General features: G+C 44.3%; 1 protein-coding gene across 1 annotated transcript in view; it reads left to right on the top strand.

Moving 5' to 3' along the window:
* Positions 1-3,489: 3,489 nt before the first annotated feature.
* Positions 3,490-13,147, top strand: part of B3GNTL1 (UDP-GlcNAc:betaGal beta-1,3-N-acetylglucosaminyltransferase like 1) — a 104,816-nt gene continuing 95,158 nt past the window's right edge. Inside the window, exons 1-3 of the mRNA XM_055575478.1 lie at positions 3,490-3,586; positions 5,203-5,319; positions 5,420-5,519. Of these exons, the coding sequence (XP_055431453.1) occupies positions 3,524-3,586; positions 5,203-5,319; positions 5,420-5,519 (280 nt within the window). The 5' untranslated portion in view covers positions 3,490-3,523. The remainder of the gene's footprint in view (positions 3,587-5,202; positions 5,320-5,419; positions 5,520-13,147) is intronic.

Genomic DNA, 13,147 nt, shown 5'->3' with positions numbered 1-13,147 from the left:
TCAAGATTAGCATGTGTGTTCCTGGAGCCTCCATTCTCCCAGGGGTGACACAATGGAGCCCTGATGGACACTGATGTGCAGGGGGAACAAGATAGAGGCAGCAGGCAAGCCCGCTCTTCCTCCTGTAGGGCACCATGACCTCATTCCTCAAGGCTGCTCAGGAAACAGCCCAGGTAACCAGGGCACCCAGCTGAGGGGGGAGGAGCTCGGGAGACCCATGCAGGAGTATCTCCCAACAAAGGCCAGTTAACGAAGCTTTGAGATCCAACCTCAGGTCTCGGGGTTCTGGGAGGCAGTGCTGAGGGCCAGACGATGCGTCCTCAGTTCACATACAGGCCACCGATTCCTTGGTGGCTGCTGAATGCTGTTCCCTCATCAGGGTCAGGGTCCTGCCTACCTCTTAGGCCTGATGATCTGTGTGTGGGCAGCACCCCGGTGTGGAGCCAGCCCTAGGAAGCAGGAGGCCTGGCTGTGGGCTGAGGGGACAGACAGCTCCTCATGGGGAGGGATGGCTAACGTTTCCCTCTTTGCATCCTGCAAACTCTCACTCTGCCCCATAAAAGGGGAAACTCACTGCTGGACCTGGGCTTCCCAGGTGGCTCAATGGTAAAGGATCCACCTGACAATGCAGGAGATGAAGGAGATGTGGGTTCGATCCCTGGGTTGAGAAGATCGCCTGGAGGAAGAAATAGCAACCCACTCCAGTATGCTTGCCTAGAGAATCCTATGGACGGAGGAGACATAGAGTCGCACAGAGTTGGACATGACTGAGTGACTGAGCACATACACAGGCACTGCTGAATCCAGCCCCACGGTGCACCCCACTTCTGGGGTGGTCTCCTCACTAACAGCCTGGCCCTGGCCTTGACAGTGACGTCAGCAGCACTGGCAGGTGGCCCCTAAATCCTCTGGTGTGCCTACTCTTCCGCCAAGTTCTATCAGATGTGAATTTATCCAAGCCTCTGCTCCCACACATGACATTTTCCTGTTAATATTTAGGAGGAAGATGTCTGGTTGGCTTCTCCTGGCCTTTCACTGAGTACCCAAGGGCCTCAGGCACTAGCACCCTGTGCTGTGCACGTAGCTTCCGCAGGCACCTGGCACCCACCCGTGCATCATCCCAGATTTGAAGAGCAGTTGCTAAAATCACTCCAGAAGGATCCACATGTGCTAACTGTACAACAGGGTGGTTGGAGGGGATGCTATTTTGAGTTTCCATCTGCCTTCCTGATCGCACATCAGGCTCCTCTGGCCCCTTGTTCCACCCTTCCTACATTCCTCGTCCTGACTCAAGTCCAGCCACTGCACACGGTTCTGGGCAGGTCTCACCTGGCCTACAGAGTGCTATGCACACCAGTGCTGAGGGCCACCTGTGGGATCCTGAAGTCACCCCCCAGAAGAGTAGGAGAGGTAAGGTTTCCTTCCTTCTCGCTCAGGTGGTCAGCTCTCCAGGTCTCAGGAAAGGTCTAGGGGCTCAGCTCCAGTGTCCATGATGGGGGCTGCCTCAAACACAGCATGCTGGTCCTGGACTCTCTCCTCCCCTGCCTTACTCCCCTGCTGCAACTTCCTGGGAACAAAAGCCCAACTCAGGCTCTGCATTCTGGGCTAAGGGGGTTGGCATCCAGGACACACAAATATTCTATGTGATACTTGAATGCTCCTGTTAAATCCATACCAAACATTTGCCCAACTATTAGTTGAATGCTTCCTGTGATGGGAACCTCATTACTTCCCACAGCTGGTAAAAAGTCCAGCTTCAGTTTCTTAACTCAACACAGTGAGTCTCAACTAGTCATTAAAAAAAAAAATGAGAGAGAAGACAGGACACTGGTGCGCATGACACAGTCACACGCCGGCTGCTCTGCTGTGAATGGATTCATTATCAGGGCACTTTGGCCACCACAGGCAGCCTGTCTTCACCCATTCAAGTGCACTGTCCTCCATGGTGCTGGGCAGTTCCTGACCTCCCAGCAGTATTACTGCCCAGTAGAGGTCCAGCTGGAGCACTGTTGGGGTCTGTCCCCTCAGGAAACTTGGACAGGATGCTTGCTTGGTGGCCTTGCAGTGTGGGCTGTAGGGAAACATCCAGCGGCTGGCTTTAAAGCTTGACTTCACTCTTCATGGGCACGCCCAGGGCAGACACATTCTGACTCTGGGTCTGGTGTGGTCAAGCCTAGACCTCTTTGCTGCCTACACCCACCTCATAAAAGGGCTTTTAAATTTTGGAGGCCCTGGCAGTTGGCACTGGGTTTTCTGAATATAACCAGGATTTGCCAGGAGTCTGCAGAAACAACATTTAAAAATAAAGAAAACTGTCACTCATGGGGTGAGCCAAGAGTGACAAGAGCTTTGGGAGACCTGCATCACTTCCTCTCCAGAGGCCCATGACTTTGTCACCTCCTCATCCTCCCCTATGTTCATGTCCCTCGTGGTGGGGGGGATGGGGGTGGGTTGGTGTCAGGCCTCATAGCCTGGCCCCTCTGTTGAGAATCTTCCTACCATTCAGAGAAGAATCTAAACGTCACCCCACCCCCATCCCCAGCCAAATCCTGCACTTTTGAAGTGCCTCTTGGCACTCTGAATGTTTGCAAAAAGCAGACTCTAGCCAAATTTTTATTAGGGGGAAGGCAGTGAAAAGCAAACTTCTGGCAGCAGGAGATGTACAGGAAGCAAGACAGGAGCAGCCAAGCCCAACTCTGATAGCATGTGCTGTGGAGTGGAGGTGCCAGACGCCGTGGGGACCCCTTATCTCTTCCTCCCACTGATTACTGAGACAGTCAAGCTCCAAAGCCCACAGTACGATCTGGAAGTTACAATGTGACTTTTTACCGAGTCCCTTAAAATGGAACTATTCCTAACATACCAACCCTTGGAGCACACCAGGTCCTTGGAAACAAATCCTCAGCTTGCTTTTGTCCCATTGTAGATAAGGATGCATTTTTCACTCATCTGGCCTAAGCGTTCCAATTTTTACAACAGGCTTTGAAAACACTGATGCAATTTAAGGAACAATTACATTTGAAGCAGTGCTTGCAAGACATGAAACAGCAGTTCGGCTTTGTCATAATTGCTGGTTTGTCGAATGATTTGCGTTCAACGTTAGTTTGGGTGGTGAAGGTTATGAAGTTGTCACTGACCCAGATGGGTCGGGACGCCCGCGTGACAGCCGGTGCACTCGGGCGCCGCTCAGGCGCCCCGTCCCCCGAGCAGGGAAGCAGTCACCTGCTCTTCATATAGAACCTTTCCATGTCAGATGGCGCAGAGTCTTCCCACCAACCCCACCTCCTGCACAACCCAGGCACTCCAGTAACACAAGTGTCCCTGAGGACAGAGGAGCTGACTAGCTCTTTCGGGAGCCCTCCAGCCCGACTAGACCGCTCCTCTCCACTGCCCGCGGGTCCCCGCTTGATCGGCGTCCCTCTGCGCCAATCGGAGGCGCTCGGCCTCGGTCCCGCCTCCCGGCGAGCCGCCCGCGCAGGCGCTGTAGCCTGAGGTGGGCGGGGCAGCCCGAGGAGCGCGCGCCATGCATGCCAGGGGGTACCCAGCCGCCCGGGCGATCGGCCCGGCTCGCGCCCCCGCCCAAGTGGTAGGTGCCCGGCTGGCGGGGGTGGGGGGTGGGGGGCGCCCCGCCCCTCCCCGGCCCTCCCCGCCCCTCTGCTCCAGTTCAGGTCCCAGTCTCTCAGACTCCCGCTTCCCCTCATCCGCTCCTCACGTCACACCTCTGTCCCCCTCACCTCCATCCCTCAACTCTCCGCCCCTTCTCTCTTTTCACCTCCATCCCTCTTCCCTCCATCCTCTTCTTCTCCGCCCTGCTCCATCCCTCCATCCTTCTCCCCTCCGTCTTCCCGGGTCTCCGTTTCACACACTACCACCACCTCTTCTCTTGGGCAGCCTGTGAGGATTTCCGCCCAAATAAACGTTTAAGCACCAACAGGCCTGCGGACAGAGTAATCCAGGCTCATCTTTGGCAGAGATTCACATTATCTTTTGTATTGTAGATCTTGAGAACAGTAAAAATATTCTCTCCTTTTTTCCTTTAAAAAATAATTCCAAAGTAAATATGTAAGTAAGTTAGGGAGCTACTTTTGTGGATAACATAAATCTAGGAAGGGATAGCACTGTTGAATTAGATCTTCAGAGTAAAGAACTTGCCTTGACAGAACTGTATTTCCAGTACTTTTGTATGTGAGCTTTGCATAACCATATTCAGATTTAGCATTTAAAAATCCTATCTATGTTTTGTATAGATGTATTTGCACATGTGTACGCATATATGCATATGTACACACTCACTTGAATGACCTGTGTTTCTGTTTTCTTGTTTAGAAATATGTCCACTCTTCTTTAAGGTATAAACTCAAGAGTGGGGACTGACTGTAACTTCTATTTTTGTACCCAAAGTCTGTATTGCTTAATGTGGCAGTATACAGAAGATAAATCCTGTAATCAGTTCTTTTGCTGGCACTCAGGTTTCACTGTTTTTACTTTACACACTTCAGAAATGTTTGCTTTATGTGGGCCCTGTGAGAAGAGGACAGTGCCAAACTGTTGTCCTAAACTGAATAGAGCAAAGGAAGAGAGTGCTGGAGGGAGGTTACCTCCCTCTTCCCCAACCCTGTCCCCATACTTTGTTAAACAAAGTATGTGTATATTAGTTGCTCAGTCCTGTCTGACTCTTTGGGACCCCAGGGACTGTAGCCCTCCAGGCTCCTTTGTCTATGGAATTCTCCAGGCAAGAATACTGAAGTGTGGGGGGGGGTACTTAAAAGGGTTTCTTTGTTGCAGTTCCTCCAACATTATGGTTTACTGAAAATGCTTATTTCATGAGTGGGTTCAAAGATACACAGATGCTTGTTTCAACCAAAATGATGATGTTTCTGACCACTGATTGGGAACCACATGAATTTGCCATTGAATTGGGAACATTTTTGATGCCTTTCAGATTTTGTTTCCTTTTTAAAAGCAACCAGAAAGACCAATTCAGGGAAATCTAAGACAACAAATCTTGAGAGGAGGCGTAGGCACCTTTTGTTTGTCAGGTGGTACTCTCCCTGGAATCCTTATTCTGGGTTGTTCTGTAAGTCATGTCTTGAGCTTGGAAAATGAGCATTGTGCAGATGGTAATGGGGAAGTAAATTAGAGTCTTGGAAAGAGAATTCAGTTTCCACACTTGTTTCTCAATTCATTTGTTTTGAATTCCAGTCTGTTATCCTCCCGGTCCATGACGCTGAACCGTGGTTGGACGAATGCTTGGGGTCGATTTTGCAGCAGGACTTTGAAGGCTCCATGGAGCTCTCCATTTTTAATGATGCCAGTAAGGTATTTACAAACTTCCTGTTGGTCATTTAGCCTTAGTGTAAGTCACCTCTGACCGTTTGGAGGAAAGTTTCCTGACCTGCCAACCTCCTTGTACTTTCAGGACAAGTCCATGACTATTATCGAAAAATGGAAAAAGAAGCTGGAAGGTTCCGGCATCCTCGTGGTCATTGGAGGGCATGATTCTCCTTCTCCCCGAGGAGGTCAGTAACCGTGTTTAGTTTATTATTCTTATCAACTTATGTACTTAAATAGTTTCCTGTTGTTCAAATCTTGGTGAAAAGTATGCTAAGTAACATTGGAGTGTACCACTTATTAAGGACCCAGTAGGCCTGGCTTTCTTGTGCTTCAGTAAGGATTTGTGTACGACCTCTGCTCATTCTTGTTCTTACTTTTTACTTTGTATTGGGGTATAGCCGATTAACAATGTTGAGATACTTTCAGGTGAAGAGTGAAGGGACTCAGCCATACACATACGTGTATCCATTTTCCGCCATACTCCCTTCCCATCCATGCTGCCACATAACATTGAAACCCTGCTCATTCCTTACTTATTTAGCCTAACAGAAAGCCCTTAAGTGTTTTTATTCCTGGTGTGATTGGTCATTATTGATCATTTCTAATTCTTTTTTTTTTTTTTTGGCTCTACTGGGTCTTTGTTGCTGTGCGTGGACTTTCTCTAGTTGTGACCATCAGGGGCTGCTCTTTGCGGTTCACAGGCTTCTCACTGCAGAGGCTTCACTTGTGGAGTATAGGCTCTAGAGCACACGGGCTTTAGTAACTGTGGTCTGTGGGCCCTAGAGCATGGGCTCAGTAGTTGTGGCCCATGGGCTTAGTTGCCCCTTGGCATGTGGGATCTTCCCAGATCAGGGATAAAACCAGTGTCCCCTGCATTTCTAGGCAGATTCTTAACCACTGAACCATCAGGGGAAAAAAAGTGAAAGTTGCTCAGTTGCCTCCAGCTCTTTTCGACCTCATGGACTGTAGCCCACCAGGTTCCTCTGTCCATGGAGTTCTCCAGGCAAGAACACTGGAGAGGGTAGCCATTCCCTTCTCCAGGGGATCTTCATAAACCCAGGGATTGAACCCAGGTCTCCCGCATTGCGGGCGGACTCTTTACCATCTGAACCACTAGGAAGCCCTGGACCACCAGGGAAGGCCCCTCTAATTCTTAAAATTCTTTTCTTGTGACATTAGATTTGTTTTTGTCCATTTAAAAAACAATATTCTTGAGGAATCAGCTTTTGGTTTCATTGATTGTTTATATGGTTTTTCTTTTTCCTCTTTTGTCTGTTTTCTATTTCCACTCTGAATTGCATTATTTTCTTTTTTTCTGCTTACTTTGGGTTTAATTTATTCTTTTTTGGAATTCTTAAGGTGAAAGCTGAGGTCACTGGTTTGAGACCTTTCTCATTTTCCAAAACAGATATTTAGTGATATAAACTGCCCCCTAAGTATCGCATTAACATCCCACAAATTCTGATATATTGTGTTTTAATTTTCATTCAGCTGCAAAATACCTTCTAATTGCTTCCTTTGATTTTTTATTTGATTTATGGATTATTTGAAGTAGAGTATTTAGTTTCCAAATATTTGAGGGATTTTCCAGATATCTTTATGTTATTTATTTCTTATTTTAATTCCTCTGACGTAAGAGAACATACTTTTTTGATGTGAATCTTTTAAGTTTAGTAAGATTTACTTTACAGTCCAGGATAAGGCCTATCTCGGCAAATGTTCTGCGTGCACTTGAGAAGGTTGTGTATTTGCTGGTGTTGGGTGGAGTTCTCTGTAAACACAAATCCAGTTGAACACAGTCTTGTTTAAATCTTCTGTATCCTTGCTGATGCAAGGTCTGCTTGTTTTATCAGTTACCGAGAGGGGGTATTGAAATCTCCAACTCTAATTGTAGATTTATTATTCTTTCTTGCTGTTCTATCATTTTTGGCTTTATGCATTTTAAATTTTACGCTGTTAAAATTTGAGACTGTTGTGAAGAATTGACCCCTTCATCATTATGAATAGCCCTCCTAATCTCTGGTAATGTTCTTTGCTCTGAAATGTACTTTGTTTGCTATTAATTTAACTGCTCTGGCTTTATTTTGACTAGTGTTAGCATAGTGTATCTTTTCCATCATTTTTTCCCTTAATGCATTCCTGTCTTTATATTTAAAGGATGCCCCCTTCGTTATAGATTCTTGTAGGGGCTTCCCAGGTGGCGCTAGTGGTAAAGAACCTGCCTGCTAATGTCGGAGATTTTAGAGCCATGAGTTCGATCCCTGGGTCAGGAAGATCCCCTAGAGGAGGGCATGGCAATGCACTCCAGTATTCTTGCCTGGAGAATCCCATGGCCAGAGGAGCCTGGTAGGCTACAGTCCATAGGGTCACAAAGAGTCGGGCATGACTGAAGCGACTTAGCATACACGCACACATAGACCGCATATGATCATGCTTTTTAAATCCAGTCTGACAATCTCTGCCTTTTAACTGGGATGTTTACATTAGATACATGTACTGTGATTATTGATGTGGTTAGATCTGAGTCTCTCTTCTTGCTATTATTTTGTTAGTCATATCTATTCTTCACTCCATTTTCCTCTTTTTTTGTCATTGTTTGGGTTGATCAGATATCTTTTATAACAGTGTTATTGAAATATAATTTATACACCACGTAAGTCACCCATCAAAATGTATAATCAAGTTGTTTCTAAGTAGGTTCCCAGATGTGTGCACCCACCACCACAGTCGATTTCAGAACATTTTCATCACCTCAGAAAGGAGCCCTGCATCCTTTAGTTGTCACCCATGCCCTATCCCTCCCAGTTCCGTGCAACCATGGACTTACTTTCTGTTTATAGATTTGCCTATTTTGGACATTTCAGATAAACTGAATCATGTAATACTTGTTATTTTTGTGACAGGTTTCTTTCATTTTTCAGTGTTTTTAAGGTTTATGTTGAGGCATATATTAGTACTTCATTCCTTTTTATGAGAGAATAGCATTTAATGGTATAGGTGTACCACATTTTGTTTATCCATTCACCAGTTGAGGCACATTTGGGTTGGTCTACTTTTAGGCTGTTGTGAAGCATGCTAGTATAAACATTTGTGTATAAATTTTTGTTTGAACACAGGTTTTCAGTTTGTTTGGGTATATACCTTGTAGTTGTATTGCTGAGTCATACTGTAATTCTTTGCTTTAACACACTGGGGAACTGCTGAACTATTCTCCACATCAGCTGCACCATTTTACAGTGCCACCAGCCACGTATGAAGGTTCCAGTTTCTCCACATCCTCATAAACACTTCTTATTTTCTGGGTTTATTTTTGTTATGGCCATCCTAGTGGGTATGAAATGGTTTCTCATCTCATTGTAGTTTTTATTTGCTTTTCCCTTCTGACTAATGATATGGAACCTCTTCTTGTGTTTGTGTTGGCCATTTGTGTATCGTCTTTGGAGAAATGTCTATTCAAGTCATTTTAAAATTTGATTGTTTTTTTCTTGTTGAGCTACAAATTCTTTACATATTCTGGATACTAGACTCTTATCAGATATATGATTTGCAGATATTTTCTTTGGGTTGGGCTGTCTTTGGGTTGTCTTCTCATTCTGAGAATATCCTTTGATGCACAAAAATTATAATTTTGATGAAATCCAATTTATTTTTGTTGTCATTACATGTACCTTTGGTGTCATATCTAAAAACTCATTGCCAAATCAAAGTCATGAAGATTTATTCCTTTGTTTTTTTCAAAGAATTTTATAATTTGAGCTTTTCTATGTAGGTCTTTGTTCCATTTTGAGTTCATTTTTTATGTAGTGTAAAGTAAGTATAACTTCATTCCTTTGCATGTAGGTGTTGAGCGGTTCTGACAGTATTTGTTTCAGACTATTCTTTCTTCATCGAAAGTCTTGGTACCCTTTTGAAAATCAGTTCAGTTCAGTTGCTCAGTCATGTCCGACTCTTTGCAACCCCATGGACTGCAGCATGCCAGGCTTCCCTGTCCTTTGTCAACTCCTGGAGCTTACCCAAACTCATGTCCATGATGAGTTGGTGATGTCATCCAACCATCTCATTCTCTGTCATTCTCTTCTCCTCTTGTCTTCAATCTTTCCCAGCATCAGGGTCTTTTCAGATGAGTCAGTTCTTTGCATCAGGTGGTCAAAGTATTGGAGTTTCTACTTCAGCATCAGTCCTTCCAATGAATATTCAGGACTGATTTCCTTTACGGTTGACTGGTTGGATCTCCTTGCAGTCCAAGGGACTCTCAAGAGTCTTCTCCAACAGCACAGTTCAAAAGCATCAATTCTTCAGCACTCAGCTTTCTTTATAGTCCAACTCTCACATCCATGCATGACTATTGGAAAAAATGTAGCTTTTACTAGATGGACCTTTGTTGGCAAAGTAATGTCTCTGCTTTTTAATATACTCTCTAGGTTGGTCATAACTTTTCTTCCAAGGAGCAAGCGTCTTTTAATTTCATGGCTGCAGTCACCATCTGCAGTGATTTTGGAGCCCAGAAAAATAGTCTGTCACTGTTTCCATTGTTTCCCCATCTATTTGCCTTGAAGTCATGGGACCAGATGCCATGATCTTAGTTTTCTGAATGTTGAGTTTTAAGCCAACTTTTTACTCTCCTCTTTCACTTTCATCAAGAGGCTCTTTAATTCTTTGAAAATTAGTTGCTGGAAATGAATGCCGTTTCTGGACTCTAAAGCCAGTAAGTATCACACTGCTTTGATTACTATAGCTTTGTGATAGGTTTTGATATTGGGAGGTATGAGTCTTTCAACTTTGTTTTCCTTTCTCAAAATTGTTTTACAATTTCATATGGACTTTGGGTGGACTTCTCTGGTGGCACTAGTCGTGAAGAACTCACCTGCCAATGCAGGAGACACGAGTTCGATCTCTGGATCATGAAGATTACCTGGAGGATGGCATGACAACCCACTCCAGTGTTCTTGCCTGGAGAATCCCATGGACAGAGGAGCCTGGCGGGTTACAGTCCATAAGGTCACAAAGAACTGGACACAACTGGAGTGAGTTAGCATGCACACATCCATGAACCTTAGGATCAGTTTTTCCATGTTTTTGAGAAGGACCATTAGAATTTTGATGGGGGATGGCTTTGAATCTGTAGATCTATTTGGTTTGTATTATCACTTTGGAGCAGGAAATGGCAACCCACTCCAGTACTCCTGCCTGGAAAATTCCATGGATGGAGGAGCCTGGTTAGCTATAGTCCATGGGGTCGCAAAGAGTCGGACATGACTGAGCGACTTCCCTTTCTTTCTTTCTGTAGTTCCTTTTGGAGAAGGAAATGGCAACCCACTCCAGTGTTCTTGCCTGGAGAATCCCATGGATGGAGGGGCCTGGTGGGCTACAGTCTGCTGCTGCTGCCAAGTCACTTCAGTCGTGTCCAACTCTGTTCGACCCCATGGACTGCAGCCTACCAGGCTTCTCTGTCCATGGGATTCTGCAGGCAAGAACACTGGAGTGCGTTGCCATTTCCTTCTCCAGGGCTACAGTCTATGGGGTTGCAAGGAGTTGGACACGACTAAGCAACTAACACACATCACTTTAACAGTAGTAAGACTTCCAGTTCGTGAACGCAAGAGTGTCTTTCCTTAGGTCTTCTTCGGTTTCTTTTATCAATGTTTTGTAACTTTCAAGGTACAAGTATTTCACCTCTTTCTTCAGCATTTGTTTTTTCATTGATCTTGTGAATGGAATTGTCTTTTTAATTTCCTTCTCAGATTGTTCATTGTTAGTGTAAAGGGAAACTGATTATCCTGCGTGTTGATCTTGTATCCTGAAATTTTGCTGTACTTGTTTATTAGCTCTAGAAGTTATTTTGTGTGTGAATTTTTAGGATTTTCTATACTTAAGAACATGTCATCTGCAACTGAAATAGTTTTACTTCTTCCTTTTTAATTGGATGGCTTATTTCTTTTTCTTGCCTAATTGCTCCAGCTAGAACTTGCAGTGTTTAGTAAGAATGGGAAAAGGAGACATCCTTGTCTTGACCCTGATCTTAGGAGGAAAGTTTGTGGTGTTTCACCTTTGAGTATAATGTTAGCAGTGGATTTTTATAAATACGGATTTATAATCATGCTAAGGAAGTTACCTTCAATTGCTAGTTTGTTGACTGTGTTTTTCTTAATCATGAAAGATTTTGTCCATCCTTTTTTCTATATCAGTTGAGATGATCATATAGGTTTTTTTCCTTCAATTCTATGAACGTGATATGTTAACATTGATTGATTTTAGATGATGAACTACCCTTGCATTACTGGAATAAATCCCACTGAGTCATAGTGTATAATCTTTCTAATATGCTGCTAGATTTAGTTTGCTAGTATTTTGTTGAAGAGTTCTGTAAAGATTCATAAGGGATATTGGTACATAGTTTTCTTTTCTTTGGATGTATCTGCCTGGCTATAGAATCAAAGTAAGCTGGCTTCATAGAATGAGTTAAGAAGTGTTTTCTTTTCTTCTTCTTTTTTATTTTTGGATGAGTTTGAGAAGGATTGTTGTTAATTCTCTAAATGTTTTGTAGAATTCATTAGTGAAAACATCTGATCCTAGCCTTTTTGTTGGGGGATTTTGATTACTGATTCAGCCTCTGTTTTTGTTATAGGTTTGTTCAGATATTTTATTTCTTCTTGAGTTAGTTTTGGTAGTGTGTTTATAGAAATTTGTCCTTTTCATCTAAGTTTCTAATTTGTTGGCATGTAGTTGTTCATAGTATTCAATTATAATCTTTTTAGGCGTCTGTTAAGTTTAGTAGTAATGTGCACACCTTTTTTTTGGGCTGTGCTTCACAGCTTGTGGGATCAAACCCACACCCCCTGCAGTGGAAGTGCAGAGTCAACCGCTGGGCTGCCAGGGAAGTCCCCCCCGCTTTCATTTTTAACTTTAGTGATTTGAAGCATCTTTGTTCTTAGTGTCGCTAAAGATTTGTCAATGTTGTTGATCTTTTCAAAGAACCAACTTTTGCTTTCATTGAGTCTCACTTTTTTTTTTTTCTAAGTCTGTATTTCGTTTTGTCTCTGCTCTGAACCTTTTATTGTTTCTTTCCTTCTTGCTAGCTGTTTGTTTAGTTTGTTCTTCTTTTTCTAGTTCCTTAAGGTGTAAAGTTAGGTTGTTGATTTGAGATCTCTTATGTAGACATTTATAGCTATAAATTTCCCTCTGAGCACTGATTTTGCAGCCTTCTGTAAGTTTTGGTGTGCTGTATTTTTATTCTGGGGCTTCTCTGGCAGCTCAGCTGGTAAAGAATCCATCTGCAGTGCAGGAGACCTTGGTTTGATTCCTGGGTTGAGAAGATCCCCTGGAGAAGGGATAGGATACCCACTCCAGTATTCTTGGGCTTTCCTGGTGGCTCAGACAGTAAAGAGTCCATCTGCGATGCGGGAGACCTGGGTTCGATCCCTGGGTGGGGAAGATCCCCTGGAGGAGGGCATGGCAACCCACTCCAGTATTCTTGCCTGGAGAATCCTCATGGACAGAGGAGCCTGGTGGCCTACAGTCCATGGGGTCACAAAGAGTCAGACACGACTGAAGCAACCAAGTACAGTGCGTTAGGTCTTTGAGCATGTGTATAATGGTTGCTTTGAGGTCTTTGTTAAATCAAACACATGATGCTCTCACTGGAAGTTCCTGTGCCTTCTTTTTCTTTGGTGTCTGGGTCTTGCTTTCTTGTTTCTTCACATGTCTCCTAATTTTGTTAGAAACTGGACATAGTAGATAACATGTCCCAGGTTGTGGTTTCCCCTCCGTCTAGGGTTGTTACTCTTATTGACTTGTTTGCTGGTAAAGTGACTGC

The sequence above is a fragment of the Bubalus kerabau genome, chromosome 4 (genome assembly GCF_029407905.1).
Source record: "Bubalus kerabau isolate K-KA32 ecotype Philippines breed swamp buffalo chromosome 4, PCC_UOA_SB_1v2, whole genome shotgun sequence".
NCBI classification, from domain to species: Eukaryota; Metazoa; Chordata; class Mammalia; order Artiodactyla; family Bovidae; genus Bubalus; species Bubalus kerabau.
The sequence above is the reverse complement of the archived record's forward strand: the minus strand, read 5'-3'. Positions and strand labels throughout refer to the sequence as shown.